Source organism: Pipra filicauda, unplaced genomic scaffold (assembly GCF_003945595.2).
Source record: "Pipra filicauda isolate LSUMZ 115617 unplaced genomic scaffold, ASM394559v2 scaffold101_size5749837_pilon, whole genome shotgun sequence".
Classification (NCBI taxonomy): Eukaryota; Metazoa; Chordata; class Aves; order Passeriformes; family Pipridae; genus Pipra; species Pipra filicauda.
The window spans coordinates 2,768,451-2,788,482 of NW_024103452.1; the positions used below are offsets into that span (position 1 = coordinate 2,768,451).

Genomic DNA, 20,032 nt, shown 5'->3' on the forward strand with positions numbered 1-20,032 from the left:
TGTTAACAAAAATTAAGAGGGGCATAAAAGCTCTTGAAAGGGCTCAACTGGATCCTCATTGTGAGCTGTGAAAGGACATTAGTCTTGGTGAGCTTTGACCTATGGGAAAATTGTGCTTTCAAGGCTAATATAAGAATAATATTTTTATATGTAGAATTGAGTAAATGTTCACAGTGTTCGTATGACCATGGCATGTTCCATGGGTGTGTTTCTTCTGGGATCCTGTTCTTCTCTCTGTGTCATTCTGAGCAAAGTCTTACAAATACTGTAAGTTTTTTTTCCAAATATCCTATCAACTGAAGAAATTATTTGGGCAGATATCATGGGCAAAACTGTATGTAATACTATTTTTGCTTAGGTCTTATTAGACAAAAGACCTGAAGAGATGCTGTGGACATCATGTCCTAAGTTATCAGTTTGAAAACAAGTATAAACCCTATGACTCCCAGTGGCCTTTGAAAGGGAGACAGGGAGAGCAGATACTGGAAGAAGAACTACTGCAAAGAGCCAAGGAACAGCAAGTATCCAAAAGAGTTGTGAACCTAAGGTTAAGTAAATGCATTTTTCTTACTCCTTCCCCATGCTGCATGTTGCTGTACAAGTTGCTCAGCTAGAAAACAGTCTTTTTTATTGACTCTCATTTCCCACAGACAACAATACTGGCCATTTTTTTATCTGTGTTTTTTTTCTGAAATCCTTTGGAAAAAATGTAAAATGTTGGATATGTGGAAATCCCTTGGCCTAAACTGTCTTGAATGTGGAATTCAGCAAACATTGGGGTTTGTTTATAAGGCTGGCATATAAGGCAGTTCGCTTACAAGGCATTCAAATGAGGAATAATGAAGCTGATAGAGTGCTAAGAATACACAAACGCTATTTGCTTTGTAAAGCTGTATGTGGAATCCAGTAATGAGTCCTGGGATACAGCACAGTCTATCACTGTAAAGTAATTATTTGTTGACTGCTGAGCCAGCTGGGTTGAATTTGCTTCTTGGAGTGTTCAGAATGCCAAAGCACCTTTAAATTTCAGTCTTTAGTTTAGATTAGACATGTTAAATGACAGCACATTTTTTATGTCTTACACTGTCTTAGTCTCCTGATGCTAAAAGGAAATTCTTGTCGAGATAGTACAGAACAAGGTAAGTTAGAAAGGAAGAGTGAATAAAGAAAGGGCTTTTGTTGACCAATTACTTGTCTTTTAAAATGCTCTCAGAGATGGTAATAGCTATACCTACAAGCTATTGATGTCTTGGGACTGTGAGGTCTGATTCTGCCCATGTGGAAACAGAAAAAGTACATATATATAAATGTTGAAGAAAGGTTAATACTGTATGGAAAGAAAAGCTTCTCTGGATGCAGGTAGCCGTATGTACGCATGTGTGTCTGGGACCTGCTGGTGAGTATCTGTGTGTAGTATACTTGGGCTTAGAGCACATGAAGTCACTTCTCCCCAGCCCCACAAACTGCGACACAGACCACCCTGGGGTGCATGAGAAGGGCTTAGCAAAGTTGCAGTGCAAAGGATAAAGAAGCATTGGTCTCCTGAGATCTAGTCCATTGCTTCAGGCAAAAGCTACAATGCCACAACCTGCCTTTTACGGCCTGCCTCACAGAATTACATCTGCTGACTTAATTCTGGAGACAAGAATTAATTCCAGAGGCAACAATCATCTGGTAGCATTGGGAGCCACCCCAGTGTTAGTGGTACCTCCTGTGCAATCCCCTCTGGGCTTCTCTGGCCACCTAGAGGAGGTTGTGCTTGACACTGCTCTGTTCTGTGAGGAAGTGAGTTTTGCATCCTGCTTTTACTCAAAGGGAAACCTTAGAAAGACACTTGAACACCTCGTATCTGATGTCCAGAGAAGTCCCATGTCTTGTTTTGCCACTGCTCAGAGCTAAGGAATCAAAACCTTAAGTGTTGAACCCTGCAGAAGGGGGCAAAGAAGAGTACAGGGAGAAGACCAGCAAAAGACAGCTGAGGAGGATGGACAGAGGACCAGACCTAGGAAAGGTTTCTCAGAGCATAAAACTCTGTAAATGTCCATCTTTTTTGGAGCCTAGTCCATACATTTCCTACAGCACATGGGAGTGATTGAAACCTCAGCTTCTGCCCCAAACTGGTCTGAGTGCCGAGCAGGTAACTATCCCATATCAGCACATCTAGGAACCAGCAGCACGGAAATCCTGGAGTGAGGTAATCTTATCCACTCACACCTCATAAAGCCTTGCAGCAACCTATCTATCCGGGAAATCCAAATCCGGGTTTAACGATCCAGAACCTTGTTGTGAAGGTCAGTATTTGTGACATTTAATTTTTAATTACTATCCCAAAGAACTGAGGAGGCCCCACGCTTTCTTGTTAAAACCCATCTGGAAAAACAGACAGTAAGAAGAGCACCACTATGATAAACACAGGAAAAAGGAGCGTCTGTAGGTGTAAGGCAGGTTATTTCACTCCAAGTACACACCAGGAAACGGGAGAGAGCTGTGACTCCCTGTGGCACAGCCTCAGCAGCCCTTATTCCCTGCAGTGGTGCCTGGAGAAGGCCAGGAGAATCAGCTGAAATAAGGGGGATTTCACAGAATGTGCTTGTTTTTTGTTGGGTTTTTTGGGGGGTTGGTTTTTTGTGGGGGGGAGAGGCTGGTGGTTTGCTTTTTTTTTTTTTTTTTTTTTTTGTGTGTGTGTGCTTTTTTCTTTCTTTTTCTTTTTTTAGTGTAATACAAGTAGAAAGCATTTACACTTAACTCCCCTTTTTTTGTCAGACATTTCTGACCGACTTTATACTAATTTTTTCTTCTCTTTTTTTTTTTCCAATGAATAATAAGTTAATCTGCTTATACGCAAGGTGTTTATAAGGGATAATTTCTGAAAGAATTAACCTCTGACTCCTCATGAGTTCCTTGATATATCTGTGACTGAGTATTCAGCCCAGAATAGGGGTCAAAACTGACCAACACCTGATGCTACAAGTATTTTCTTGTTCAGAAAGTCTAAGGGATTGCTTTTCAGTTGTTTTTTTCTAAGCTTCCTTATTTTTAACACACATCCATAAGGGGGAAGACAAAAAATTGTTAAGGTGTTGCAATACACTTTATTTTGTCAGGCAAATAGCATTTTAGATATTCAATTAAATAGCACTAGGTTAAACTACATTTTGTTCTTTCTTACACACTATATGATGCATATTCACTGTAATGACAGTTTCATCATGCTAGGAACTTATACACATACCTACACTTTTAAAAACCAGATTTTCTTAATAAAACACACATATCTACAGTAACAACAATTGCAAAGAACACACTGTTAGGTCAAGATTTCAGCAAACTTTACAAACTACACCAAATAAAAATAGCAAAAAAATATCAGTACACGGTGAAGTTCTTAGCAGAGAACATATCTTTACATTTGGTGAAGTTATGCCTAGAAGTCATTTTTGCTTTCGTATTTTTTTAAGGAATAAAATTATATACATTATTTAGTAATTCTCAAAATAGGAAGTATTAAATAGCACAAATAATATTACAGTCTTAAGTTTTGGTGTTACCTACAGTAGAGGGGCTACTTTAAACAAATAAAAATTGCAGTTTGTCTATTCTGTACACTTAAGGCCAAACCCTCAGCTGGTATCAACCACAGTAGCTAAATGGACAGCAAGGAAGTTACATTAGTTTATACCAGCTGAGCATCTGGCTCCAGACTACTCTATACATGGGGAAGGTTCCTAAAGCATGGGAGCTTGGACCAGTTACGCACTGACAGAAGCTTATTATATATATATATATATATATATATATATATACTGACGTTCTCATGCAGCAGGAAAAACTGTTAGCTTAAGTATAATCCCTTAAACAGTCATACCATAATAATGGTATATGAAGCAGCTTTAAAAATATTATTTTATAATCATATGAAACTCTGAGCTATGCTGATTGTTTTAATGGAATCCCTTATTGCCAATATTCTATTAGAAAACAGTGTAACTGTAATTTCTGAGGCCTAATGGGGGCCTATTAAACTATCACTGTACCTAACCACTTACAGGGCAAATTGTACCCTTAAATACCTATTAATCACTGTATTCCATCTGGAAGCAATTATGAGCCTCACAATAGACATTAGTATCACACTAACTCTGCAGTGAATCTGCTGGGAAAATAGGAAGGGCATGGCAGCATACAGAGAATATGCACTAGTGTCATTCCAGGAGGTAGTTCTATTTCATGGCACTCGATTTTTGGTTTGTCACTTACATACTTCAGAAGTCAGTCATCCTCAGGAAAAAAAAAAAAAAAGAAAGCAGTGTGCTGTACCAAAAGTCAGCTGGCAAAAAAACCCAGACCCAACCAAACCCTTATTTTCTCTCACCCATTTCAGGTTTTTTTTCTTTTTGTTTTTGTTTTTGTTTTTTTTCTCCAGAGTCTGCTTTGCCAGGTCTTGGTGCCAAATCCAAGCTCGCTGAAGTCAAAATTCCGTGACAATTTCCATAAGAAGGTCCTTAGTTACCAGTGGCTAAATATTGCTGAAATATGCATTTAGGCCTTGATTAAGGAAAGCACTTAACTAGATAGCAATATATGAGCAGGCTGGCACTGCCATGTTTTTTGATGCAAGCAATAATAACAAATTAAATTCAAAGGGCTCCCACCAGCATCAAAGGGATTCAGAAACAATGTTTAAGTGGTTAGATCAGGGCCCATTTCCCAGCTATTCTGCATCAGGTGGTGATAAAGTGACACATCTAAGTGATACCAGGTAAATACCAGTGTTACTTCCATTACCAGATCTTTGGGCACAAAACCCCATGGCTTGTAGAGTTACTCCCAGAGTATTCTAATAGAAGTAGAATTTTAACTTAACATAGCTCAGTCTTGAGCCGAACATCAGTTTGTATTTTTGAATAGTATCATAAATAATCATAATTTTTCTAAGGTACTCACACATTTTTAATGCTTCAAACAGACGCAGTGGCTTCCAGAACACTCTTACATAGTAAAATGATCGATGATCTGTCCCTGTTTTTTGGCATTAGTGTTGCTCAAAAAAAAAAAAGGTGATTGTTTTTCTTAGGATGGCTTGATGCACATTCACCCAAATTTTAACAAAACTTACTTCATTAGACCTGACAGATGCTTCTTAAGCAAAAGATTTCTTTTGGTTTTTGACCCAAACCCATTTTTCAGTTTTGTTTTTCCCTCATTCTTTTTTTTTTTTTTTTTTTCTTTTCCTGATCTGCTTTTCAGCAGAGAACTGAAAGCAGGAAGAAATTGGGAAAATAAGATGGAAAAGAAAAAGGGTACAAAGACTAGAAAATGGGAATGGTTTAATTAAAAAATTCTAGTTAAAATATTTGCAACTTTGAGAAAACAGTTGAAAAAATAATGTTTTAAATTTTTCTAAGATACTTATGACTTGTTTCCACATTGCAGAACCAGCTCCAATTTAATCATGGAACAGAATAAAAATAATCTATGATTTTCATTTCTGAGTAAACACTAGACAGTATACCTACATTCTGTCCTTTGCAAAAAAATTGGAGTGTAATCTGTTTGAAAAATAGCTGAAATACCTAAGTCACTTAGGTGTTTTTCAAAATTCTGTGTATAATGAACATTCTCTTGGTACCTTTGTGCTGCTTATAAAGCTACGTAGTGTTATAGGATACCCTATTTTAATAAAAATCAATATGAGCAGAGATATTTTAAGTTACATTCCAGATCTCACTAATTTATTACAACTCATACTATGCACAATAATCAGTGCTTCCTTTGATAAAGTCTTTGTTTTTCTTCTATTTGTTCCTTCATTTGACCTCTGAATGAATGAAACATTTCTACTATACTTTATTTGCTTCCTATCAGCATGCATTCACATGATTTAGACAATGAGTGAAAGCTGTAAACCCAATATTGAGCAGTAAACAAGAAGAAACTCATGTTCTTAAATGCAGTGCAAGAAATCCTAGTACCACCCTACTTTGAGATACATCTTACCCCAGATTCTTTCACCACCATTCTAGCTGGTACAGTTCCAGAGGTGAAAAATTTTTAGTCAGCTTTAATTAAATACTGAGATGTTAAAGATGAATCTGGTTTAAGATGAATACCCAGTTCTGCGTCTAGGACAGAGCCCAGCCTAGTGTCAGTAAGCATCTAGGAAAAAAAATGCTCTAAGTTATTTTCTTTAGATAAGTTACACTGCATTTCATTGGGAGAGAGATCTTTTCCAAGGCTTGTTGGCTTTTCATTTAATTTTTTTATCATATTTGCTCAAATTTGTTCTCAACAGACAAATATAAGCCCCCTACAGTGAGGAGAAAGATACCTATTACTATAAAATAAAATTAAGATCCAGGTAATTGATTCCTTCTATTTCTACTTTTCCTGCTATTGATGAGGGCCTTCAGTTTGCTGTAGTCACCTCTCATCTTCTGGGATTCTTCCCTCTGCTGACTTGGCTGTCTGCTGTCTTTGCAGTACTGGTTAATCATCTGCATCTCGGAGTGGCTGAAAGCTCCCACAAAGTCCTTTGGGTGGAACTGCAGTGCTCGCACTGAGCTGGCCCAGGCCCAAGGGGACCACTTGTCAGTCATGACGGCCACCATCTCTGAATCCAACACCTTGAAGTTGATCTTTGCCAAGGTCTGCTTGAAGCTGTTCTCCGTCGCGATGCAGTGGTAAAGCCCCCGGTCACTGTCCTGCACAGAGCGAATGAGGAGTCCTTGCTCAGTAGCTATGATCCTCTCATTCAGCTTGACCTGAAGAGCAGAAAGACAGAAGGAACTTCTTAGGGAATGTTATGGAACAATATAGTATTGGACCTTTTGGTAAGTTTCACTTCAAACACGACTTCCTTTCTTAAAAGTTGCTATATATTTATATATATATATGTTTTCATAATGTTCAAATAGCAGAGTTGAAGAAATGAACTTTTATTTGCCAGAATTACACCCCTGAGAATGTCTCTTCCAGCATCAGAGATTGCTGCTGAGACTCAGTGCAGGACTGGAGGGTTCATTTGGCATTGAGCACAAAGTGGCTTCTCATTAAATATTTTGACTTTGAGCAGGTTCCTGGGGCTAACTTCTGAAGAACTCTTATCTGCTTTTCAGAGGCTATAGCCTGGTATAAAAATTATCATCGCAGTAGCCTCAGCTTGGACTTGGCTCATTGGAAACCAAAAGCAATTCTACTCTCCTGTGTTCTTTCTGGCTTCAGACTCTGAACAGTCCCAGGAGACGGTCACATGATCTGAAAGAAGCAAGTTACCATAGCTTGTTGAGTTATCATCCAAAATAAATGACTGTGCAGATGTCCTTTTGCATATCAGCTGTGAAGTAAAAATGTCTAGTTCAACCCATTATGAAAGAAAACTGATGCTAGTATTTTTGTGAATGATTTTTCTATTTTGCTACTGCACTTTGCATTATACCTAATACTCTTGCTTCACTTATTATAGTATTATTCTATTGTAAAATTTTGTAGGCATTGTGGAGGATTTCCAGAAATATGAGGGCTTGAAATTTAATTAACCCTTTGACTGCTTTAGTTTGCCTGTTGCTATTTGAAACTGCATTGATTCTAATTCAGTTATTGAATATAAGAACAAAAAAGGGAGATGTTCTGTTGAAGCAAAGGGTTAAAGAACTGCACCTATTGCCAGCACATGGCTTGAGTCTTTGAAGAGTGAGAAAACTCACTGAGAGGCTTCTAAGTCCCCTCTGTTTTTGCAAAATGGCCTGATAGGAGAATAATGCTTTTCACTATTTATAACCTATCAAAAGACACCACATTACTTAATGGTTCCTTTTGAAAGATGTTTCTTTTTATTCATATAGTAACTGCCTTGGATTTGAAATGGATTTTTTCCCCTTTTAAATTACTTAAGGAAGGTACATTCCCCATAAACAATCATACTGTATATTACAGTACTGAAACTCGAGAGCCATAGAGACTGTGGTAATGGAAAATGTGATTGCACCATGGTGAGGAAATGCTTTTGTCAATACGTGTTCTTACCCTGGACTAGTTTCCTGCTAAAGAAACCTTTCACATTTCTCCCACTTTTGCCTTTTATCTCTTCAATAGCACAGAGGGGCTACTCCATGCTGACTTCTTCCTGAACTTTATGCCAGTTATTGCTTTTCTGCCTATTTCCTTAGATCAAGAAGTTGTTCTGAGTGCTGCAAACCTTCAGCTTGCAATTAGTAAGGTGAGAGGGAAAAATTCTTTAATTTTCTGATAGCTGTTTTGATCTGATAGAAACCACTGGGGCTGAGGATGAAGTCCCAGCTATACTGAAGAGTCTGCTCTTATTCATATGAGTCAATGCTGGTCACTGTCCTGCATCCACACAAGTTCTCCAGCTTCACTATAGCCAGACTGCCTGGTGAAAACACAAACTGTCCCCTCCCTTTGTCTGGGGAGGGAATGTGATGCTGACTGAGGATCCTCTCAGAGCTACTGCTCACATTACTCACCTCTTTCCTCCTGTCATTGTCTTTCTGTAGCAGCCACTTAATAGAAGCCTGAGGAGATTTAGGTGTGCATTCCAGAAAGGTGGTGTTGTTTTTCACTCCGTACTGAACTATTTCTGCAGCATTTCTGTATGCTAGAAAAAAAAAGAAAACAGGTCAGGATACTGTGAATGGTGATTTAATGTAGAAAACAGGTAGCTGTTTGCAATACAGACAAAATGAAGTATGTCCGATTCTGATATTGGCCAATAATAAGTAATTTAAGGGAAAAAATTTTCAAAGAAAATAAATGGAATGTGAAGAAGCACATTCAGTTCCAAGTACCAATGTTTTTAGAGTGACATGGTCTGTTCTGAGAAATTAGGATACCTGTATCCTGGTAAGCCTTGCTGATGGGGTAGCTGAGCCCAGGGATATTTTTCTCTGAAATTATTTCATTCTCCACTATTCCAAAGGAGAATGAAGCATTTAATATATTTCTTCACACTTCACCATTAACAATGAGTTGAGGGAATATGCTTGTATGACCAAAATAGAGCAGCATGCCCTAAAGAAATCTCCAGCTACTCCAGCTGCGAGCAGCATCACAGGGAAGAGAGAGAGAGCAGGCTGGGCTCCCGCTCTTCTGCTTCTCTTCCAACACAAGGAAGGGACTTGGCTCTCAATCTTAAATGTGATGAATACGTAGACAGGCCAGCAACAGAGAGAAAGACAGATTTATAGCACTCCAGTAACACCTGGGCAAGTGCTGAGCATATGTCATCGTTTAGACTTGTTGTGTCCCTTTATAGTCTCGATGGGTGAACAATTGGCAGTCACTGACAGAAACTTTTAGGTGCTTATTGCTTGGCCCAAATCATATTATTTGTTCTGAAAACAAAATACCTCCAGATTTAAAAGCTTGCTTCATAAATGAAATACAATTTTTTTTTTTTTGAGAAAGGAGCAATGGACACCAAATAATATGAGAAGTGCAAATACCTAGAGGTTACATGTCTAAAATCTGACTCTGTTTTTGAACAGTCCTAAGACTGGTTTTCCTCAGACTCTACTTTATCTCCCATTCTTTTCAGCTACTTTCATCAACTGATATGTGAAATTAAAATCTATTCTACTAAAGGAAGGAGACTGCCTGGTTCTAGTCCTTCAAACTTTTTAGCACATTTATGATATTGTACCAAAACCAATTTTAACTTCAGCAGAATAACGCAGAAATATTTTGTATTCAAAGGCCATAAGCCACGAAATAACTTATCTGTGGGCTGACCTATCTGTAGCTGTGGAGAATCACAGGTGTACCACAATATTACTTTTATGTATACTGGAACTAGGTGTACCACAGACAGACAATTTTCTCTGTTTAATTGATCAATATATATCTAATGTTCTGCTTACTCTATACTACTACAACTTGTACATGCTGAGAAAAAGATTGAGAGAACACAAATGCATTTCTTTAATGGCCATAAGGGCTAACACAAGCATAACAATATTAAACAGACATTTGAAAAGCAATCATACAAGATCCTTAGTTCATGATGGTGTATTTAAAAATTACAATATGCCAAAATTATTGAGTTTATACATGCTTAGAGGGCTAAGGCACAGAACCTACCGTGTTTAAAGGCTTTGATTCAACATTATGGTTCTCTATGAACTTGGAAGATTTCTTGCTATTGCCTGTCTCTCTGCTCTTTTGTCCTGTAGACAGATTTCATTTTTTCCCCCAAACATAGTAGTTTTGCTATAAATGGCCCTCATTATATTTTGAAATAGTCTGAATTGCTGTTTCTTTTTATCTTGTTTTCCACCAGGGAAACAACTGCCATCTACCTATGCTATATCCCACTTCTGTCACCGAGACATCCTTTATAAAGTTGCTAAAACACATAAATCTATAAATACATCCACATCAAAAAAGTGGTTGGAAAACAAGAAACCTGTTTTCCAAGACTGTCAAGGTTGAAACATTTGTTTCCCTTCAGCCCAGAAGGCAGAGTTGACATTCTCACATTTTCCACATGGAATGAGAAGACACCCACCCTTGGGACAGACAATGGGTGGGAGGTCACAGCACATGCCTGCAAGGGAGGATACACAGCTCAAGTTACTTCAGTATGGATCTCTCAGAGCTCAGGTGCATATTCTAATGCTGGGGTCAGCTTTTGTAGTTACCTGTTCAAGCTACTCAGTTTCATATAAATGACCTAATACTGAATCATGGGGAAAGACCCATTTGAGCTGAGGAATCTACACCCGACTGACTGCTGTGGTCTTTTTTGATCCAGGACATTTTTCTGAGACCCCGTGGAGACCGTTTCAGTGGAATTATTATTAATGGAACTTTTTTCACAGGTAATTCTTAAAACATTGCTCTTCTATTAAAAAAAAAAAAATCAGTAAAAAATTTACAGTCAGGTCTATTATTTGGTCTCCAGTGGTACGGATGAGAATGTACTTCAAGATTCAGGATCATAAGCAGAAGTGAAAGGAGCATAATTCTCTGATGTGTGCCCCTGGTCTGATGGCATATATGGCCAACTTCTCATTTTGAGTATGATGAACTATGTATTTCATGGTTCATCATTCTATATATATTCTATATATTCTATATATGCAAGTTTCATGCAACTGCAAGAAAAGATGCTGAAACCAAACCAACCCAAAACTTGGACTTGGAAAATAATTATGCTTTACCAGTAAACCACACAGATAATGTGAGTTATGATGAATCACACAAAGGTTCTTTATATAGCATGAGGATCTCTAAATTGTAGTACCTTTCAGGTTGAAACCTCGGCACTGAGTCAGAGGGTTTCCATGTCTCACATCTTGCCTGCGACTCCTCCTGCAGTATTTTGTAAAAAAAAAAATGTTATTCCAAGATAACTACACTGCAAATAAACACTTTTTTATTTTTGGATTTTATTTTTTTTTTACTAGATCAACTGTTAGGGTTAGTTCATTACCTACTGTGAGTGTGCTTTACTCTTGGCAGGCTTGCTGGAGTGGAGATACTGTATAAGTGAAGAATCAGTTTGTTGAAGTTTATAAAATGGTTGTAGTTTTGGTAGGTAAAGTAGTTTTCCAATGGAGGTATAGAGTTGGAAGGACTAGAAGTGATACATGAAAAAGACATCTGTTCACTCATGAAGACCTAACATTCAAAGCCAGAAGCCCCAGCTGGAGCTCTTCATAAAGGCAAGCACCTAAGAATGAGATGCATGAGAGTCATAGTGCTCATACCCTAATGTACCAGCAGAAAATTATGATATAGGGCATGCTCCCTCCCTAGTTTTAGCAGGCACCATATTTTTGGAGCCTGTAGCCACCTTGGCAGCAGAGTGACTGAAGTGTTCATCCAGAATGGTGGAGAACTAAGATTCCATTCTGTTATTTACTTGAGGGATGCGACTATTTCCAAAATAGAACTCAGTAAGTATCAGAATACTTCTAAATGGAGACTTTATCATATTATCTGGATGACTGATGCAAAATCATAATTCTGTACCAAATTGTCTAGGGAGCTTACTGGGACTGGGAATACTGGCATTTCAGTCCTCAGCTAGGAGTTCACAGCGCACAGAATTCAGTGCATGAAAAGCTGGTACACAAATTTTTTAATCTTAAGATAAATTATTTTCTTTGCTAAATATTCTGTAAGGTAGTTCAGTATTTATAAACTTGAAAAATATATTTGTGAGAGGTTGTTGCAACTGGATGTTGCTGTGATATGTGACAACTGTATTCTGAACCATTGCACTACGGGCTATCAGGACCCAAAACCAGAAAAAGCCCCAGGAGCTGCAGTACCACTGAGTGAAGGGTGATGCCTCTATGGCCACATTATTCCAGGTAGTGCACAAACACCCAGAGACAGTGCTTATAATCCTCTGTCACCTGATCCTTCACTGTATTGTTTGAAAAGGAAACATTTGAAAGGTAATGTTTCAAAGGAGTAATTTCTGACATTCCAAGTATAGTTTTGATGTTTACCATCAAAAATATTTCATGCTATGCCTTGGGTTTTTAATCCTTGTAAAGTATTTATGTGAGTCAAAGGAGGCAATGGAGAATTTCTGAGTAAATGTCAGGATTCCTGTGCTACTACTGTGAGCTGCTCCACAGTGTCAGAAATGGCATGTCATTTGCATTAAGCACTTCTGAGAATGTAAATTTACAGTTTGATATTTATAAAAAAAAAAGAAGTGGTGGTTAGAAAATTAAGCTAATACTATCAGGAGTTTGGGGATAAATCAATGTTGGATGAGGAACTACAGTAATTCACGGGAGACAGAAGTGTCAAAAGAAGGAAATAAGCAAATGCATGCAGCAGAAACTACTGTCTAGACTACAGGATTTGGCTCTAATCACCAATGTTTTCTCCTTCATACTCTGTCTTGTTAGATAAATTTCCTTCACATATGAAAACCAAACTTTTTTCCAGACAGTTTTAGGGGTTTATTTTGGTTTGATATAAAAACTGCAAACAAAATGTCAGCGTGAAAGCAAGCCCCAGTGGAAATAACCGCGGGTGGGTGTATATAATGGGGATGGCAAGGCATCCACTGGAAACTGCAGAGGCTGGGTATATCCGACTGCTCCTTGTACCTTTCAGCAGCTATGTTAGTGTAGGACTAAGGTGGTCTGAGACTTGGGGATTTTTCTTTTCTCTCCTCCCCCCCCATCTTCTGACCTTTGTTCTATGGAAGAAAACAATCAGTTTGCAGAGTTGTGGCTGAAAGAAAGCAGTAAAAACTGCATGTACTTTACCAATTGCTACATGGCCAGGTTGGGCTTTACTTTGTAATCTCAAATAAGGAATGAGTCAAGAAAACTGCAATGACAAAAAACAATTGTCTTTAATCCCAGGGGATGACATTGTTATCAGCTGTTTGGATCACTGGAGCAGATCCAAGCTTTGCCTGTCTCCCTCCATGAGGATACAGGAGTAAAACCCGGTAACTGTATTTGTGGCCTTCTGCATATGCAGCTCAGGTGCAGGCAGTGAGCACTGTGACACACAGTAGGTAAAGCTCTGGCATGGAACCATAGAATAGAATCATGGAACCATCTGGGTTGGAAAAGACCTCTAAGATCATGGAGTCCAACCATTAACTCAGCACTGCCAAGTTCACCACTAAACCATGTCCCTAAGCACCACATCTATGTGTTTTTTAAATGCTTCCAGGGACAGCGAATGCACCACTTCCCTGGGCATCCTGTTCCAATGCTTCACCCTCTCACTGAATAAAGTTTTCCTAATATCCAATCTAAACCTCCTCCAGCACAACTTGAGGCTGTTTCCTCTTGTCCTCTCACTTGTTACCTGGAAGGAGAGTCTGACCCCCACCTGGCTACACCCTCCTTTCATGTAGTTGTAGAGTGCATGAATCTGAAAGGTTTGTCTCCTCTGTAGTAAGACTTCATTGTGTATTCTGTAACTTTATTTGTATGTGAACTGAAATCTTAGTAAGACAAGAACTCACTACAGCCTTCTGCTCTCAAAAGCTTCCCCTAGGAGCAGGAAAGTCGCTCCTGTTTTGCATAAGAATTATGAGATGGACTATTAGCTCTGTTGTAAATTAAAGACAAATCACTTTCCCTGTCTGCTTTAATAAATCTTATGTCAAAAACCCCAAACCTGTAGGCATTACATGGAAATCACATTTGCCTATAAGTTCCCTGGCAATAATTCTTCTCACTTAGGAGCAAATGAGGAACAAAAAAATATTAATGAATTTATTCCTCAGACAGCCCAAAAGATATTCAGCTGTATTCAGGGCTACCATAATTACATCCATAGAAGGCAACTGAATTTAAAAAAGGGAACGAATGTTTCACTGATTTTTGTGTGCATGAGACAGATGGATTAATATTTATGATTAGGAACCATTTTTTTTCCTTTTCTTTTTTTTTTTTTTTTCTGTCCATTACTTTAAATATGAAAAGCCAAGCTCTTTATCATACACTCTTGCAGCATACAATCCTAGGTGATGAATAATTCCAAGCACAATCGGTATGAAGGTATTGTTTGTACATGCTCATGAAAGGAATGACATCCCACTTCTCCATCACACTACAACACTCCAGGCCACACAGCAGAACAAAAGCCTTCCCTCCTTGCAGATTTCACAGGGCCGCTTAATACTGCTCACCTTTTTCCTGTGGGATAAAACCTGGAGCAGGAGTTGCCATCCCAGGCGCAGTAGGGATCTCGGGCCAGGCAGCAGTCGGCACAGGCGGTCCCGTAGATGTGGCAGCGATGGAGGGACACCTGGGTGACCCCTTCATCTGAGCTCACATACAACTGTTGCTGCAGGAGGAAATGGAAAGATTTATTTCAGATGTGGAGGAGTTTCACCCGAGACTTGGCTAACACACCTAAAAACCTTTCAATTAATTCTGGAATTAATTCAAGAACCAAGAGGGGAGCCACTAATATACATAAAGTCAATATCAACAGAAATCTCCCAGCTGAACAGGCCTATAATATTTCTACCTTCCTGCTAGAAAACACCTAGAAACATTCGGGAATGTAATGGATTTTTGGACATTGAGTGTCATTGTTCTGTTCTTGGGCAGACAGGCTAAGTTAATATTGCTCAGATTTGAGAACTTGGTTCTTATTCAGTGAGGATTACTGGCTCGAGCCTTTGAACTAAGTATTTTCACGACACATAGTCTCTTTAATAAATATTATGCAGAGTTCCAAGCTGCATTCTCCACAGCACAGATTTCCAAGATATAAAACCAAGAGATTATGTTGAGGCTTAGGGCCAGATTCTGACAGCCTTATATACTTGGAAAAATAAGCCAAATGAACTTTCATAATAAATCAGAGCTTTTGCAAAAGAAGTTCAGAGCGAATAGGTTATTACCAAAATGACTGTTTTACTCAAAAAAAAATTAATCAATTTTTCTTAAAATATAAATTAATTTTGAACAAAACGCTTGAAACTACTTTGATCTTTTTGTCATAAAAGTCGAACATTATACTGAATTCAATTTAGTGAATAATGTTTACTTAGTAGTAGCTTTGTGAAATATTGAGGAACATCTTTGAGGAATATTGAGGAATATTGAGGAAATCACAGAATACATCTTTTTAGTTTGCATGGTTAACATTTCAGCAGAAATCCTTTCAGCTGTTTTTGTTATTCTTATTGCTATCCTTTATTATTAATGAACAAAGGTGCACAATTGCACCATGGACCCAACAGCCCCAACAATGCCTTTTTACATTGATCAGACAGACTTCCAAGGGAAAATTTCTATTTAGGACTTTTGGAAAACAAGGGGAGGGCAAATTTCCTCTTTTAGTACTTTTTTTGGTTCCTTCACTGCCAAACAAAACAACAAAAAAAATCAACACTTTCAGTGATTTAGAAATTATACATAATGAATAGAAATTTTATCTTAGTGGCTCTGGGGCATATAAACAGCTCCTGCAAATGTCAGTCAAGTTTTCTGTATTCATTATGGAAAATATGCCTATATTTAGTATGCTCCACAAGAACTGATATCCTAACATCTTTAAGTCAATTTGCTTCTCAGTTAATAAGCACTAATTAGCCATTCCACTTTTCTTTACCTTTTTAGATGAAATCTTCATTGTTGTTATAGGAGAATTACTCTGAAAGACAAAGTTACAAACCAGATTGTCAAGAACTCTCTTTTTAATACTGTCCCAACCTTAAAATTTAAAAAGCACTAAGACCTAAGTCCTATCTAAGAAAAGCATACATTTTCATATCCTGGAAAGGCATCACTCACTCCTACTAATTTTTTGCTATTTTCAGAACTAAACAAATGACATATATACAATTAATGTCTTGCTAATTGTTTTACAAGACATTAAACTCAATCACGTGTGGCAATGGATTTGCCATATGTAGGATGGAAGAAGTCCTGTCAGAGATGGACTAGTGAAGAAAAAGAAGAAAACAGCTCAACAACCACATTATTATTACTAATGTGCACCAACAAGGTTTTTGTACACTTATAAATAACCTGCATCTGTGCTATCTCAGCAATATAGGAACAATGTGTTTTAAAGCCATTACTCTAACTGTGTAATAAGAAAACATTTTTTTTCTTAGATGATAATGATAAGGAAAAATCATACAGTAGCTCAAGATGCAGATAAGAATATGACATATTTTTCCTACAAATTACCTATAGTACGTACAGTTTGGTTACCATCCTATATACAAATTCAGATAATCAATTACTAGAATATTTAAAGTGGCATGTGTGTTCTTGAATGTTTCTTTTCCACAGACAGTGCTGTGTACTACTGTGTGTCATCACAGCAGTCAGTTAGTGTCTGTGTCCAAATCAAATGCTAAAGAGCTGGAAAAGAAATTATTACATTCCTTGCCTTAAGCAAGTGATACAAGTCATTATTCTCATCCAAACAAGTGATAAAATTAATGGTAACAAAAATGTTCAACATTTCTTTAAGATTTAGCATTTGTTCAGTCACAAATGAAAGCCATAACACTGGGCTAGGATTAATTGCAGTTGACTACAACACAGCAGGGAGGTCAGGACTAGAAAATCTGGCTGCGAATCCTGTGAATTGGCATAGGTTTGAAGGAGTTTAGAGCTGCAGTAGTACTTCATGAACCGTCTGGAGACTCAAGGTCAAATCCAACATTGGATTCAATGTCACATTCTCCTTTCCTTGCTTATACTCTGGAAGAGAATCACTCCTTTGCTGCTCTCAATATTTATTAGCACACAACCAGTGATCTCATCCCTGCTCTCTTGGTGAGACTCATCTAAATACCACCACGCTGCCACACAGATTGCAATGGCAGGGGTTATGATATCATGATTTTTAGGGTTCAGGATAAAAAGGTCTGTGCATAGAGGCCCAGAAACTAGGTTTAGGGTGAATATTCCTCTCAGCCTACCTATCTTCTTGTTATATAATATCTGTTTCAGTAAGTGGAATTAGCAATACTTTACTGAAGGGTATGATTTTAGGTAACCTAGGGAAATCTTCAACAAAAGCCTAGAAAGACTAATTGTGCCTTTATGAGGGTTAACACAGAGTGTATTCTTTTTCTTAAAGAAACTGTTAATTCTGCCTAGATAAAAAATCTTAAATTTTCCTTTCTGTATTCCCTGAAGGAAATAGACCATGACAAAACCCTTAACTAAGTTTATAGATGCATACTACCATTTGCCCCGAGACTACTGTTTAATGAATAGCCCATTCAAATATTTGAAAGAGATTTTTTAACATGAGGGAGAACATTTTCTTTAGGTTATTACAAGCTGTTACATGCCAGAGTGATTGACAGAGGCTATTCCCTTATTTCTCTCTGCAGTTCTTGTGTTTCTTTTCAGCTTATGTTGTGTTCACAGCTCATAGCTTTCTTGACTCCAGAGGCATGTGGCTTTGAAGAGCTGAAGTTAAGCAAAAACAACACTAATTTGGTTCCATTGTGCAGCTCAGAACCAGGAAGATTATCAGATAATCAAAGTACAGAAGTCTTAGATTCCTTCTGTAAATAGTGACAGTCTCAATACATGATGCCAGTGATAAAAGTTGCCTTCTGGCAGCTACTATAACATGACCTTGTAAAAATGTGATTATCAAAATCCTTCTAGCCAGTACAACAATATAAAAAATAAGCAACTGAAATATAGAAGAAAAGGACTTCAGCTAGCCACAGCCTTCATAACAGTGGATATTTTGTATTCCTCTTTGTGTATTTATCAAGCTGACAGTATGCACATTTACTTGATCTTTTATCAAATCACAGTTGCCCTTGCCAAAGTCTGTTAGAACAAGTGTTTGTGTGAACGTACACATTGGAAGAGTAAAAGTAGGAGCAAGCCAAACCTGAAAAACTTCCAACTCTTCTAAAATGAGTTCTCCACTTGCAGAGAAGTTCGTGGGTAGGACAACAACTTTCTGTACAGTTCCTTGATCTGGAAAATGTGAGAACAAGTGAAACCATGTGAAGAGAGACCAAGGAGTGAGAGAAAGAAAAAAAGGAGATCAACCTTTATTAATTATAAAAAGAAACCATCAAAGCAATTACTATGACATGGAGAAAGATATGAAATGTTCAGTAATTTAGAGGGTTTGGGGTCAGAAAGAATAATAAGATGATTCCTTACATAGGAATACTATATATAGTATTATTCTCATATATGAACATGAAGAAGTTGTGGTAAGATTGGAGTTACAGTACTACCATTAATGTTACCATTCTGTACAAAAAGATCAGTCAAAACCAGTATCTTCTGTAGTAGTTGCTGTAGGCACACAGACAGAGGCAGAATCTATCCTAATGATCTTGAAGTAAAACACAGCAATATAAACAGGTAAAAGGGAGCTACTGCAGAATTTAATATATATTCATATTCAATAACAAAATGCTATGATAACTGATGACATGACAGGTAAGCCTGCCAAAGAATAACTCTATCTACACCTAAACACAGTAAGATAAAAATGTTTTCTTAGGAAATTCAAACAATAATCAATCATTACATACTGCTAGGAGTTAATATTTTGTCCATATGGTGAAAAAGAAAAGCAAGGTGAAGTTATAGTAGCTATTATATCATAGCTGCCCTCTCAAAATACAGTTCCAAGCCTCCCAAATCCACTCAGATCAAAGGAGTAAGAAATAGAAAGGATGTGGCACTGACAGTGTTTTTGCAGGGTAGATGTGATGAGTGAGACCAAAGGGAAATTTGTGATTAGTTTTCCAAATTTGTTATGCGGAAAAAATATATGAGATGAAGGAGTCCATCTGTGAAGGCTCTTAAAGGCTGAGACAGCCTCTGAAGTATTTCTGGTGTGGCAGAAAAGACAAGACTGTGGGATAATCACAAGGACAAGTATTTTCACTCGGAAGAAGCACAGCACATAGAATTCCTCTTGCCTGAAAGGCCTAGAAATTAGCCTGAGTAGATTAAATCTACTGAGTAGATTGCTCAGTATTGATTCTGAGGGATGAGAACACATGGTATAGATTCTGTTTGGCCATCAAAAGTTTTATAAGAGCTGTGCCATTAGTAAAACATTAGTACAGCACAATATAGGCAAGACATGTATTTTTACAAATTTGATACCAAGGAAAGGAAATTTCCTGTTTTGCAATTCATAATGTAGACAACATAAGCTGAAAAAGTGCAATTTTGCTTTTGTTTTAAGGTCAGTGACTAATTTCCATAGCTAGAGCTGCAGGGGAAGTTGGTTACTGTAAATAAGTTACATATTCTTATTTTGCCTGAGGAAACATCATCATCATCATCATCTAATGATAATATAATGATAATAATAATAATAATAATGATAATGATAATAATAGTAACATAATCAACAACTATTATTATTTTTATTTAAAAAAAAAAGATTTAGAGCCAGAATATTGATATTTACTGACTTGACCACACACAGAGAGCACATTGCAGTATTTTGTCTTTAAAGAAAAGAAGGAAAAGAGAAACCGAAAGCTGACAGGACTTAAAAATAGGTAGCTATCAATTGTACATGCTCAGGGCATGTTAGGCATGAATTT

General features: G+C 37.6%; 1 protein-coding gene across 3 annotated transcripts in view; it reads right to left on the reverse strand.

Annotated features, from left to right (window-relative positions):
• Positions 1-5,798: 5,798 nt before the first annotated feature.
• The window catches only part of SEMA3C (semaphorin 3C), a 112,175-nt gene continuing 97,941 nt past the window's right edge, over positions 5,799-20,032 (reverse strand). For all 3 annotated transcript variants that reach the window (XM_027729994.2, XM_027729993.2, XM_027729992.2), the window contains 6 exons: positions 18,340-18,428; positions 16,075-16,116; positions 14,639-14,796; positions 11,261-11,328; positions 8,484-8,614; positions 5,799-6,761 (listed from right to left, as the gene is read on the reverse strand). In XM_027729994.2, coding sequence (XP_027585795.1) covers positions 6,348-6,761; positions 8,484-8,614; positions 11,261-11,328; positions 14,639-14,796; positions 16,075-16,116; positions 18,340-18,428 — 902 coding nt within the window. In that variant the 3' untranslated portion in view covers positions 5,799-6,347. The remainder of the gene's footprint in view (positions 6,762-8,483; positions 8,615-11,260; positions 11,329-14,638; positions 14,797-16,074; positions 16,117-18,339; positions 18,429-20,032) is intronic.